Source organism: Mycteria americana, chromosome 2 (genome assembly GCF_035582795.1).
Source record: "Mycteria americana isolate JAX WOST 10 ecotype Jacksonville Zoo and Gardens chromosome 2, USCA_MyAme_1.0, whole genome shotgun sequence".
NCBI lineage: Eukaryota > Metazoa > Chordata > Aves > Ciconiiformes > Ciconiidae > Mycteria > Mycteria americana.
Genome location: NC_134366.1, coordinates 121,306,340 through 121,319,860, shown reverse-complemented (window position 1 = coordinate 121,319,860; position 13,521 = coordinate 121,306,340). Strand labels below are relative to the sequence as shown.

General features: G+C 38.8%; 1 protein-coding gene across 3 annotated transcripts in view; it reads right to left on the bottom strand.

Moving 5' to 3' along the window:
• Window positions 1-11,422: 11,422 nt before the first annotated feature.
• MYOM1 (myomesin 1) overlaps window positions 11,423-13,521 on the bottom strand; it is a 116,219-nt gene continuing 114,120 nt past the window's right edge. For all 3 annotated transcript variants that reach the window (XM_075494428.1, XM_075494429.1, XM_075494427.1), the window contains one exon: window positions 11,423-12,389. In XM_075494428.1, the coding sequence (XP_075350543.1) occupies window positions 12,096-12,389 (294 nt within the window). In that variant the 3' untranslated portion in view covers window positions 11,423-12,095. The remainder of the gene's footprint in view (window positions 12,390-13,521) is intronic.

Below are 13,521 nucleotides of genomic sequence, written 5' to 3'. Positions count from 1 at the left end.
CCGGGGCGCGCCGCCGCGGCCCGGGCGAGTGGGCGGGCGGGCGAGGGCGCGCGCCACCTCAGCGGCGCGGTCCCGCCGCGCCCCGGGCGCCACGTGACCTTGGGGCGACGCAGGGGGGGAGGGGGAAGGACGCGCGTGCGCGCGCGGGGCGGGCGGCGGTTGAGCGGGAACGGCGGGACGCACGTAGCCGCTGCCATGTTCTGTGCCGTAACGGGGCGGGGGGGGCGGAGCGGGGTCGGTAGCGCGACCGGTCCCGCGTAACTTGCGCCGAGTGGGGCTGGAGGCGGCTGCGGGCATTTTAACCGGCAGCAGCGAAGGGGGACAGAGGAGCAGAGACTGTGGCAACCTCGGCTTTGCTGAGGCAGTCACTCGCGGCGGGGCGCGGGCGGCCTCCCCCGGGCCTGCCTTCCTTGCTCGTCCTCCTCCTCCTCTTCCTCCTCTCCTTCCCCGGCGGCGCAGAGCCTCTCGGCGGGCGTCGGGAGGCTGTGGCCCGGCCCCGTGTTGCTGTCACTAGCGCAGGGCGGTCATGGCATGGGTGACGCATCCCGGCTACCTACCGCGGCGACTTGGTTCCCGCCCGTTTCCTCAGGCGCGGGGCTGAGGTGATCAGCAGCAGCAGAGTGCTTTCTGCAGCTATTTATAGCCGTAGTCTGAGCTGTGTCTCAGAATTAACACCTCGTGACGGGGATGTTTCAAAAGAAACTCCGCGCTCACGGTGTTTGTTGCTTTGTACATCTGTCACTGCATCCTTCCTTTGAAAGTTACCAGTCTACCCAGAGGAGGCTGGAAAAGAATTGATTTTTTTTTTTTTTTAAATGAAAGTGTAGAATTGCAAAATCAAAACGTGTCCAGCAGGCCAGGTATGTATTTCAGGTCAGCAGCTTCATTGCCCATTGCTTTTGTGATTCACGCTGCTGCTCGCTCGAGTTGGCTAGATTATGTGTTATTATTTGCTTGAGTCACGCTATTGCCCAGAGGCCCCAGGTGATTTTGAGACATAATATGTACTAAAACAGGATAATATTCTCACCCCAAACAACTGGCAGTATAAAAAAGAGAGAAGAAAAGAGAAGTAGCATAATTGGAAATACAGTTTAAGTTTCAGAAATGTGAATTAACTGTTTTATCACTATCCATCTTACTTCTTTATTTTACTGTACTTTTATTTGTCTGCCAATTACTTACCCATCTGCCAATCTGTTGATGAGTTTTATTAAAAGCTGGCTTTGCCCCACTTGGTGTTAGAGCCATTTTGGGCTCTCACATAGGTTTTATATAATTGGCACATAAGAAATCAGGCTAGTTAACAGGGTATTCAGTGCAACTGACAAAAAGACATGCTAGCATGCAAAGTAATGTATAGGCAGAGTATAATGTGATAGTCCATGTATCGCTAAAAAAGATCCTTGACAATCTTTTGTACCAGTCTTACAAAGAGAGAAGATCTGTTTATTCATCTGTACCTCCTGGGACAAGCTGCCTAAAAGATTATAGTCAGTGCGTTTGCATATTTGCAAATAACATATTTAAATTCCTTTGAGCATGGAACAAAAAAATCTATCCATGCATAATATGCAGGCTGGATTTTTAAAGAAAGCAGTTCATGGAAGAAGACACAAACACAGAATTACATGGACAGGTTCACTATATTATACATATGTAAAAAGAAAGCAAGCTTTCTTGCCTCCCCGTTTTGATGATGTTATTGTGTCAGAAATTCTGAGTCAATTTTGGCACACTTTCCAGGACTCAGGATACATGGATGCAACACAGACTAATGGAGCAATTTTCCACCCTTCAGTGCAACCATGTTTCAGCTGCACCAGTTTTCTGAAGAGGCCTCCCATTTGAATATAATGTCATAATAATAATTACCTAGCCACATTAGCATAACATCTGTCGCAAACACGCAGTCTGCACTTCAGCTAATAGATCATTTCCCTGCTTTACCGAGTTCCTTATTTGGCGTCTTAGTTGCTCAGTTTGTGAGGGTATCTGCATCAGCAGTTGCTCTAACAGAATATTTTTATTTGTGTTCCTGTGATCTTATCTTTGCTGGTCATAACAGCAAGTGATTTTTTTAGTTGAGGGGATTCTCCTTTCCAACACCAGACAGCCCTGTTCAGAGGGAGAAAAGAGGTAGGGGCTAAATCTATCATATGTCCTCAAATATCCATTTTAAGCTAGATCCTATTATAAAATGAAGCCTAATGCAAAAGTGGGCTAGCTTCTTCAGTGGCAGAAAAATCTTTACTTGAAAAGGGGTAACAAATTGATGTCATACTTTTCTATTTCAGACCTGGAATAGGTGCTTCTGATTAAAGAGCATTTATTTGAAAACACCATGTTTTCCCTTTAGGTAACCTTTTCCATTCCAAAATTATCTTCTCCAGACAATCAGAAGGCTACAGAAGTAGACAGCCCTCAGTATTTGCCTTTTGTATTCTCTACTCTTTTGCACTTACACATAGAAGATTACAATCAAGCTGTAAAAATGGCTTGCATTTTCCACAGCTGTGTCAAGTGCGATTTGTTTCCATTCTGATTGTGTGGAGTTACACACCGTAGTGGTGTCGATAGGATCTCTCTACGTCTATGCATGATTTGCGGTCCTTGTTGAACCATATCTCACTGGTAGTTAAACCAGGGCCTCCAGGCCACAGGAAACCTGTCACGTCATTTACATTCATTTTGCCTTTTCACCACAAATGTCACTATTATTTTCCCCATCAGGGACAGGGGAGGGCATGATGAGAGCAACTGCTTACTTTTTTTTTTTTTTTTTTTTGGTGGAGGGGAAATAATTTGAAAGCGTGTTACCTAGTGCCATACATAAATCAGTGGCTCTCTGGTTGTTCAACTGCCAGATCATGTCTAGCAGCAATAGTGTGTGAGAAAGGTAGCCTGCTTAGGACTAGGCAAGAAAGGTTGAAGGGTCTCCAGCAGGTTAGGATACAGAGTGCCCGGGCTAAATCACAGGTCTGGGAGGACATAGGGTGCTAGGCATGGCTTTGGTGAAGTCTCAGAAAACCTGTGGTTCTGCAGATAGTAGAGAGCTGTAGATGTAGGGATGTAGCAGCAACCCCCAGCTTGCATTGGTCCCCGAGTGCTCAACATGTTACTGACATTTGTAGATGAAAGAAAAAATGGCCTTTTGATTAGTTGTTACAGCAGTTTAAAAAAAAAGTCTTCGGCCACATAAGGCAAAAAAAGCTGACATCAGCGATGAGATATTGTTATGTAATTTTGCCTGTTTGTGTGCATACAACACCCAGAAACCATTGTTTGGAGCAGTCATTTATTCCATACCCACCATCATCCCTGCTCATATTACAGCAGTCAGAATATTCCTTAAACTTGTTTTTAATTGTTGTTTAGACTCTTATCTGTTATGTCTTGCCCCTAGTAAACCTGAGAGACTCCTTATCTCTGCATCTTAGTCACAACTAGCACATGTCCTCTCAGGAGTGTTTCAATAACTTCTCTGAGATCAGAATGACATTATGACAAGATGTAACAATTTAGTTTATCTTTTTAATACCATTTAACAGTTAGAAAAAAATGAGGAATATGAATAGCAAGGTTTCAGGACTGTAAGGAACTGTAGCCTGAGCCACCAAAATGTTTAAGCACACCAACAGTCCCAATGTAGTTGATGGACTTGTTTGTAGGTTTAGGGTATTTGGTTAAGTCAGCACAGACAGATCAAGTCTCATGTGAGCAATATTTCTCCATTCTTTGTCAATCATTAGCAAGTGTTTCACAGACCATTTTCTGATAATAGATGTGACAGGGTTTCAGGCCTCCTGTTAAGACGTCCCTTATCCTTGCCAAAATCACAGCCTAATTAAGTTTCTCTGCTTAGGAGGTTTTATTCTGCTCCTCTTAGTATAAGTGATGAAACAGTAAGTGGAAATGACTGTATCAAATAGGATGGATGGTAGAAGATGCGAGGTGGGGAAAGAGGGAAGGAGAGGAGTTGCATTTGACAATGTGCAGAAGGAGAAAGATTACAGGAAAGACATCGCGCATACTGAAATGGGAAATGAGACAAGGGGAAAAGTAGCAAAAGATTGCAGCCAAATCTGGCGTCTTCCTCTCCTTCCCATCGGTCTCATGCCCTCATCGTCTCTCTCACAGTACCGTCATCTCCAGAAGCCCTTGTGGAACAAAGCAGTTTTCTCTAACATTTTTCTCTTTACAGCTTTTGTTGCAGTTTTCCTTGGCCAACATTTTGCTTCAGTTCTTAAAACTTACTGTCCTTTTAGCAAGGCAAAAAACCTTGTGTGGAAAGATTTGTTTCAGATGTCTGTCTGGTCAGTGTAAGTGCAACGTAAATGGAATATCATTCATGCATTCACCTTGTAGTTATTGTTCAAGGATACAGAGCAGAAGTCCACCCTATGCTAGTTTAAGGATGATCTCACTTTGCAACTAGCTGCTTCAAAGATTATGGCTTTATGTATTACCAAATTATGGTTTGTTAGTCTCAGACCACAGACAGGTCTTCCTCAATAATTGGCTAACAAATCCAGAACTAATTCTCAGAAGAACTCAAGGACACCTGGAATCACAATGCCTTTACTACAGTTGAAGGCAAAGCCTATTTTTCACATCTTCTTTCATCTTCAAAAATCACCTTTGTAATTTTGGGAGGCGATTAGATAATGTAGCTTAATGCAACACTTTCCCACACTGTTAAATACAGTTGTTATAAAACAAGAATATTAATTTATGAGAGTTATAAATTTGAACATAAAAAGTAACGCGTGCTGGAATGGAGTATGTAGGTGAGAAAGAAGATATTATCTAGAAGTGGCACTTCAGATAAACATTGCAACCAGTGTCTGATTTTAAATGTAGTCAAATGGTTCTGTGTGTTCGATAGGAGATTCTGTTGCTTCAGAAATAATTTGCATTCTAACATTATGTAATGGACAGAAACTGAAGCAATTTTTCATAGTTATCATGGAGAACAGAATATAAATTACACATTTAGATTCAAGAAAAAAATTATTCAACCATGGTAACATAATAAATAATATACTCAACAATTCTGTTAATATTAATTTGGAACATTTTGTTACACATTTGTGAACAACTACAGCTTAAATAATCAAAATGAAGAAATTAAGGGTTTTCTTAATCTTTGATATGTTTATTTGTGTATTTCATTTACCATGCATAAAACCACTATGTTTCTGGATAGCAAATAGTTTCCAATAGAACAATAGTGATGTGACTGCATTTCCAGCTTTTTGAGGAACCATCCAAATTTAACAAAAAAAACCCCAAACCCTAGTGCATTTTAGTTTAAATTTTTAAAAGTATTTCCAGTAGGTTTTAATTGAAATACCAGGAAAATACTGATTTTTCTTTCAGCAAAAAGCTAAGACCTGATTCTGCTACAATAACACAAAAGAGAGATCTGCCATTGGCTTCACGGTGAGCAAAGTGGGCTTTGTAATTTGAGATTTGGGACGTTTTTAGAACATTCTTCTGAGATCCAGCTTGTTTTCTATTAAAACTAATGAAAAGACCCCTGTGGCATTTTGCAGGAATTGGATCAGGCTCTCAGTGGTACAATCTGTTCTATATATAACTTACACACTGCTCTTGGTGTTTGTGGGAGATAGACTCCCAACTCGAAGGAGCTGTAAGAAGTGATGGATTTTTAGAGAGGTAAGGCAGGTTGAAATAATTGCCATGGCAAAGAGCAGTTAAGAGTTGTGTGAAACAACCTGAAGCTTTGTAACATTTTGAAAGGCCAGACTCTCTAACTCTCCGGCAGAGTGATGTAATCGCACATCTGTAGATATTTATAATTTTCTGTAACAGTTGCCCGAGAACCTACATGCATTAAGGTTCTCATTTAAAAAGTCTCCTACCATGGAAATGCTCCTTACTGCATTTCTGTATGGGACCTACACTTACTGGGTGTTCACTGCTGGGCTACTCCAGTTTTCTACTAATTTAAACTATAATACATAGATGCAGAACAAGATGTAATGTAGAACTGAATCAAGCTTTATGTGTCAAACAGTACCTGAGTCTAGTAGGATGATTTTAGTTGTAGTTCAGACTGTATTTTAAGTTTCTCCCATCACTTTTTTGTGTAGCAGTCAATATTTTGATTTGCATAATTTTTTTGTCTATAGCATCCAGCATCTTTCTGTCACTAAGAATGGACCATCCAAATTATTTAAATCCTTTACCTTGTTTACAGAAATGTTATTACTCTAATTGCTTCCACATAGGCTCTCTAACTAGTATTTCATCCAGCAGGAATCTTTCTGTTGGTTTTAAAAAGAGTTTAATAGAACCCTGTTGGAATTCTGCTGGAAGGAAGTGGATTTCTTTCCATCAGAAGTTATTGGTGTCTCAGGTGTTACATATTTACATGCTATTAAGATTCTTTGTTTTCTCATGCTAACAATTCTATAAGGATCAGTTTCTAATCAGAAACTGGTATTTCTTGTGTTTTCAGTGTTTCCACATATGTCATAGATGTAACACCCTAGAAATATCAGCGGAGTTCAGTAATCTTTCATCAATAATCCATCTGGCAAAAGCCCATATAATAAGATTGAGCCTTCTAAGAGTTGAAATCAATAAAAATATTTTCCTAGTAATTAAATTATCTTATTTTTATTTCTTGTATTTAATAATTTCTGATCACTTAAAAGTTGAACTTAGCTTGCATATTAACAAATTCTGACCTTTGTTTTTATTGGTTTTTCAGCTTGAACTCTGCTTCTTCCAAGGTATCTAAGCATCCACAAACGAGTCATACTTTCTTATATCCTCAGTACATAAACATGTGAATGAACACAGTAATGAATATGAATGAGCACAGTAATGATTTAAAGCAGAGATTCTTGGCTTATGTTTATTCCTCACTTACACGGACCATGAAGCTACGCTCTTATAAGAAACCAGTGGGTCTGATCCTAGTGAGGGGAAGAAGGGAAACTGTTGGGCTGAGTCACTGAGTTTAGCAGCTCTTGGAAGCAGAAATATGATTGCTGTAGCAAAAAGGGTGGAGAAGAATGATCATGTGGGGCAGTTGATACTTTATGGGTGAGTGCTATATACATAGTACCTCATCAAGGCCAGGAGGGAATTAATGGAGAGGACTGAAAAGCAATCATGTGAGTCTCGGTGATAAGAAATGTCCAGATATCATCCTGAGCCACCTGATGAAACAGGTATGCATGAAAGAAACTTGGATCAAAAGAAAACCTACTTATGGCTCCCCTGCATCCATAGGAGATGGTTGTGTTTCTGGAGATCTTCCCCTGTGGCCAAATTGGTCATGGTGAAAAATACAGCCCACATGGCATTAAGAGGACTGCATGTATGGTTTCCTTGAGAAAGTAAGCGAGGTCTCTCTCAAGCTGTGATGGCCTACAAATATCAATTAACAGAGCCACATAACTGATATTAACATTATTTTACAGAATAGTAAATATGTCAGTTCTGGACAGGATTTGCTCTAATAACCTCTGCTTATCATTGACTTTTTTTAGTAATTAAAATCACCTTGTCAGTACATGGATCATTATTAAGATACTTAGAAATTACTACAGTGCAACTAATCTGGTACTGAGACATAGGTGTTCATCTACGATGCATTTAAAGTTATGAAGTATTGCAAATGTTATAAAAACCACTCAAACTTTTATGTTAAAATACCATGTCTAGTCTACCACCCATGAAATCTCAGCTTGAACTTATTATCCAGATCATAACAAGATCACATTCTTCATTCAAGAACACCGGGGGTTACTCAAGGCTTTTTTTCCAGTGGTTTCTTTCCCTGCCTAGCCAAGCTTTCTGTGGACTGAGGAACCATTTCTGCTACTGCTGCTTTTCCATCAGTCATCTTTGCTGCTCGCTGGTTGCTTTTTGTATCCTTTTCTGTTTCCACAGGGGGGATTTCATTTGGATCAGGTGTCTCTTCTGTAGCAATAATTTCTTCTACGTGTGGCTTAATAAAATCTGATTTAGGAGAAGTAATAACATTTCCCTTATATTTACTATGCTCAGCAACACAGAGGCATGTAGAGTAAGATATTGCATTCACATTGGTTATGTCCTTATGTTCTTTTCCTCTTCCCATACAAAGAGATTCAGTATCACAAATAATGTTACTGCTTTTTACAGAGGCAAAAGCAAGCCCAAGTCTTTATGATCTCTAATTAAAAAGATTAAGGGGTAGAACCTGCAAAACATTTACAGATGTAAATAATTGTTTCTCACATAAGTCATCTCATTTACAGGACTGCTCAGAAATGCCTAGGTTACCCATACCAGTAAGGCAAGAGAGGAAAGAAATGCAGTTAAATATTTGTTCTTGCCTTAGGAGCAGAAAGGGGAGCGGAACAAGAGTATAAAATGTTCTGTCGGCAATGAAATAACATGTATACACCCTGTGTACAAAGAAGAAATACTTAGAGGCAAAAATATGTAAAACAGATGTTCTGATAATGTTGGAATTTAAGCCTTATTTGGAGCTAAAATGCTCTACGTGAGGGAGTTGTAATTGTGAAGAATATATCAATGTCCAAGTAACAATTATATAGTAAGAGTCTAAAAGAACAGTAAAAATCTGTAATATGCAAGAATGCTGAATCACCAGAGAGCTTTTCATTTTCCACCCTTTCTCTAAATTGGACAAAAAAATGGTCACTTGTAATTCCAACTTTACCATTCAATTTGGACATAAAACTAAGAGAGAATAATTGATTAATCTCAAATAGTGGCTATATGACCAGGGTTTTCTAAAACACTTCGGCATTTAGGGTCCCTTAATTTGCAAGGCCTTTTTTTTTTTAAGTGTCAAACATCTAGCTGCTGAAATGAGTCTCACTTTGGGAAAATAACACCATCTGTGTGTATATATATATATATGCTTAGGAGGTCTTTCCTCTGCATTCAGAAATTTGAAAGTATTTATTATGGCTTAAAAAACTTTCATCAGCCAGGTGAGTCAAGGTGAGAATTCGCAGCCCAGTGGAAAGGTGATTTAAAAGTGTTGATTTAAATCTCTTTCACTGAGGTTTAACCTGGCAATTCATGCTTTGCATTTGTTTTTGATCAAGAGCATATATACTATAAACTTGATTGTTTGGGACCTGAGAAATATTGATTGGCACAGACTTATTAACTGCATAATGTTTAACCATTTTTTCATGGGAGTAGGAGACCATAAAGGTGAAAGTGGTCTTACCTTTCTTTTCCCCTTCCTTCCGTTTGCTTGCTGTCGTTGTTTTTTTCTTTTTAGATACAGTTATATTATTTTGATCGTGTCCTTGGACTGTGTCAGTCTGTCCTGACACAGAAATCACAATCACCTGAAGGAAAGCAAGAACAAAAAGTGCACAAGCGAGAAATGTAGATGCGTCACAAATTCTGTTTGAAACCACCATAACTGAGTCCCTGGCAGCAACATGTTTAGAAGCAGCTATTACTGTAACTTTCAGGGACACATACATCTTCTGAAGCAAAGAGAAGTGGAATCCCTCCTGTTTATCTGTGAGGTGGCCCACTTGTATTCCCTCACAATTCTGCCAAAAGGAGGGAGGCAGGAGAACAGATTTTTGAAGATACAGTAGAAACCAACTGCTGCCAAAATGCAATCATTATTAAAAATATACTAATGCTAAGTAATAAACATCAGTTATCAGGTATTGCGAAGAGCAAGTCATATTCTTGTTTGCACCCTGGAGGATGGAAGAGAGATGTGGCACTGTTGCTTTTAAGGTGTACATCCTAGGACCAAGATGGAGTGACTTGCTTATCATCCTTGAATTGGCTTCATGTCATACTAAGCGAAGTTATCAAATAGTTTGATGTTAGTTCTTTAAACTCAGAAAGCTTGCTGTATCTCAAATTACAGATATTCTCATTATTATATTTTGGAATTTAAAAATTAAGCTGTTTTATTTTGATAAGCAGCTGTTGTGACTTAGTCTGAACTTTTAAAATAACAGATATTGATTCATTAATGTACATAATTACACACTGAAACTTTAAAATTGAAATAATGTCATCAAGTTTGATACTTAGGTTTTAACTATTTTAGGAGATAAGGCTACGTGAACACATACACTGTTTATGTGAAATGCTGAAAACACATTAGTTCTACATAATTTCATGTTAAAAATCCCTGTGATGTGAAACCTATTCTGGAAGAAAAAAGGTTTATACCAGGTAACATGTTCCTTGAAACCGGCAGTACTATTCATGCATAAAGTTAAGCACATGCTAATGTGTTTTGGTAGGTCATAAATCTGATCTAAATCTGGATTATTTTTTTTTTTTAATGATTAAGATCCTAATCATTAGCCCTTCATAGAAACTGATAAAAAAAACCCTATTAAAAATTTGCAAAAATCTTCGCTTTCACCATTAATAACTGTGTTGAATCTATTGTTACCTGAGCCATTAAGAATTCCCTCATGCTTCCACTTCTCCTTTAACATTAGGTGACAGTAAACCTCAGATGGCAAGGGTTTAAGTGAGCATTAACTGTACAGCACTTACTAGTAGTATCCTCACAGAAATGCCAATACTGCAGCAAAATGAGTGCCTGGGAAACAGCACTATTTCTGCAGTCACAGTAGCTAAAAACGACAAGAGAAAGTATGTGAAAGGTGCACACAGATCATGCTTATACTGAAAATATATACGTTAGTTCTTTAGATTTTGATGTGAAGAATTGTGCTGTTGTGAGACTAGTAATGAAAAGAATTATTAATATGGCACATTGCTCTCCTAATTAGTAATTGGGCTGATAACTGCTTCTGATCATATATATATGATATGTATTGTATCACATGTATATATCATATATATGTCCAGCAGGATGGGCATATATGTACATTCTGTTGCTCTTCCTCAGCTAATAATAATCAGTGGCATTGTTGTAAAATAGCTGACATGGAGTTTTTAATCTATATTAGTGTGTCCAAAGATCTGGACAAATGTTTTTTGTCTGAAACATTTTTATCTGAAAAAAACCCACATTTTTTTCTATGTTCCAGTGAAGATTCTCTTTGTAGCTTTAAAAGAAATTAACTGAGGTCTCAGTCTAACAAAATACTTACCTAACCCCCTTAAATCAAAATGCATGAGCAGGTCCATTGCATCACATGAGACCACTCCTGTGCCTGAATTTGCAAAAATACCTTATTGAGTTGACATGTGAAGTAGTGAAGGTCTGGACAGAAAGGTGTGACGAGATGCCATTGTGGGTTTTGTCGTGAACAGGAAAGTGAAGATTAACAGTGATCTAAAGGAAAGCTAGAGGTAATTACAGTGGTGAAAGCATTAAGACACTGAGATACTGTGCACAACTACCAGAGCCGTGACCAGTAAAACAAGACACAGTGAAACAAGCTTGTGATGGAAGGAAAGAAGTGAATTCAGTTTATTTGTGAACATAGAGGAGAGTTCATACATTTTTGCAGACACACACACACATTAGTATTCTGGCCTCCTAAGCCTCATTTTCATTTATGTTACAGTACTTTTACCCCAATTGGGCAGATTAAACAATATTTATGGATGTAAAGGACACCCATATTAAGGCCTCTCTAAATTAACACAGCAATACAAAGGGGCCTTAATGTAGACAAAAACCAGCACTAATTTCTCCATGATTTAATTCTCTAACACATTCCATCTATGCTACTTTACCAAAGTTGGAACAAATCTAAGCTGCTGCTCAAAAATGCCTCAGTCATTTTTTATCTTTCCATCGACCTCATCAATTGCCTCCACTGAAACAATTCTTCACCCTTTCCATTTTTATTGCATGGTCAAATGCTCCAGGAAGAGGGTCAAATGACGGACCAGCATGCATTTGGCCTGGCTGAAGATGCTACCACTAGATTCTGTGAAGTTAGCAGTAAGAAAATATTTAGGAAAGGCCCTGTTTTCCCTGCCACAATTAAGTGTATTAGAAGCAAAAGTGAAGTGAATAGAAAAATCCAAGGCTGCCTGCTAAAGCAGAAAGCCATTTACACACACAGATTATGTCAGTCTGTCATCCAAAATCTCCCCCATACTTCTGTTTCCTAGTCTTAAATTCACACTTTCGTTTTCTTTTCTTCTTTCTTTTTCTCTTGCTCAGACTGTCTCTCTTCCTCAGGTATGAACACACTTACAGTGACATCGCTGGTCTCTGTGCCGTACTTGTTCTTCACCACAATGCTGTATTTCCCAGAGTCGAGTGTGGACACAGTAGAAATGGTAAAGCTGACGTTTTTTCCAGATTCAAATTTCAGGATGCAATTAGCATCTGATACGAATGATTTTTCATTCTTCAGCCATGACACCTCTGGGGTAGGGTCTCCCCAGACAGTGCAAGAAAGATTAAGTGCCTACAGAGAAAGTACAAAAGGATTATAAGTAAGAGTCAGTAAATATTTGCTGTCTTTTTTGATGCCTGACTCTCCAAATGTTCCACTCCCCATTTAGCTTCCTGCTTTTAGTAAATGGATGCATATCAATAATTTTTGCAGTGATCAATAATTTTTGTCAGTCTTCTGTATCATAAAGGAAAAGAAGGAACACAGTTAATTCAAAAACTCCATTAAAGCCTTTCAATATTTTATGGGCCTTCTTCTCTGCTGTTATAATCATTAGTAGAGCTTTCTCCATGCATATTGTTTAATATAAAGTTAGATATTATCTGCATTTGTGTGTTAGACCTGAAATGAGAATTTGAGAACCATCAGATGGATTTGTTCACATTAAGCTCGCTATGTATTTACCACAGAAGTAAACAAAGTATGCCTGCCTTTTTAAATAACTAAGAACAAAGTGCCCCTGGAATATTTTGTTTAATTTAGGATCTTTTTAAACTATGCCCTGACAGCTCTTCCAACAGACTTGAATTGTTTTACGCACTCCTATAAAACTATTTTTAACTGAAATCAATACACGCTTTACCCTTTCTTTGGTGTTCGTGTAAGTATTTCCCTTTGATGTTAGTAATATTCCTAAGGGCTGAATTCGGTGCCATCAGACTGAAGGAAGTATCTTCATTGTCAAGAGAGTCAGCTGTTGGAGAGATCACTGGCAATTAAATACTTTCTGCAGGCTGGTGAGTCTATTGTGCACACAATGTGCAGGCCTCCTTTTTTTGTTTTCAGCTGAGAAATTTGTGTTTGGGAGATACTGATACATATAAATGATCCCCTCCTCTGGTCACAGGGCCATGGGAATCTTCTCAAAAGAATTTGCAAAAGTGAACATCCCATAGAGAGTCAAATGTGAAAAATGTTCATATGAAACTTCAGTGGTACATAGGCCTTTCTTCTGGACTTTTATTTAGGAAGGAATCCATTTATGTCTGAGTATTATATAGTACATTGGTCTGAACTTTAAAAGTTATTCAATGTAGATTTTTTTTCTAAATGGAACTTGAAGAATTTTTACTGCAGAGAAAATTCTCTTCAGTGGGTCATTAGGAATGGACTAAGTGATACATAAGGAATGGACAAGCTTCCA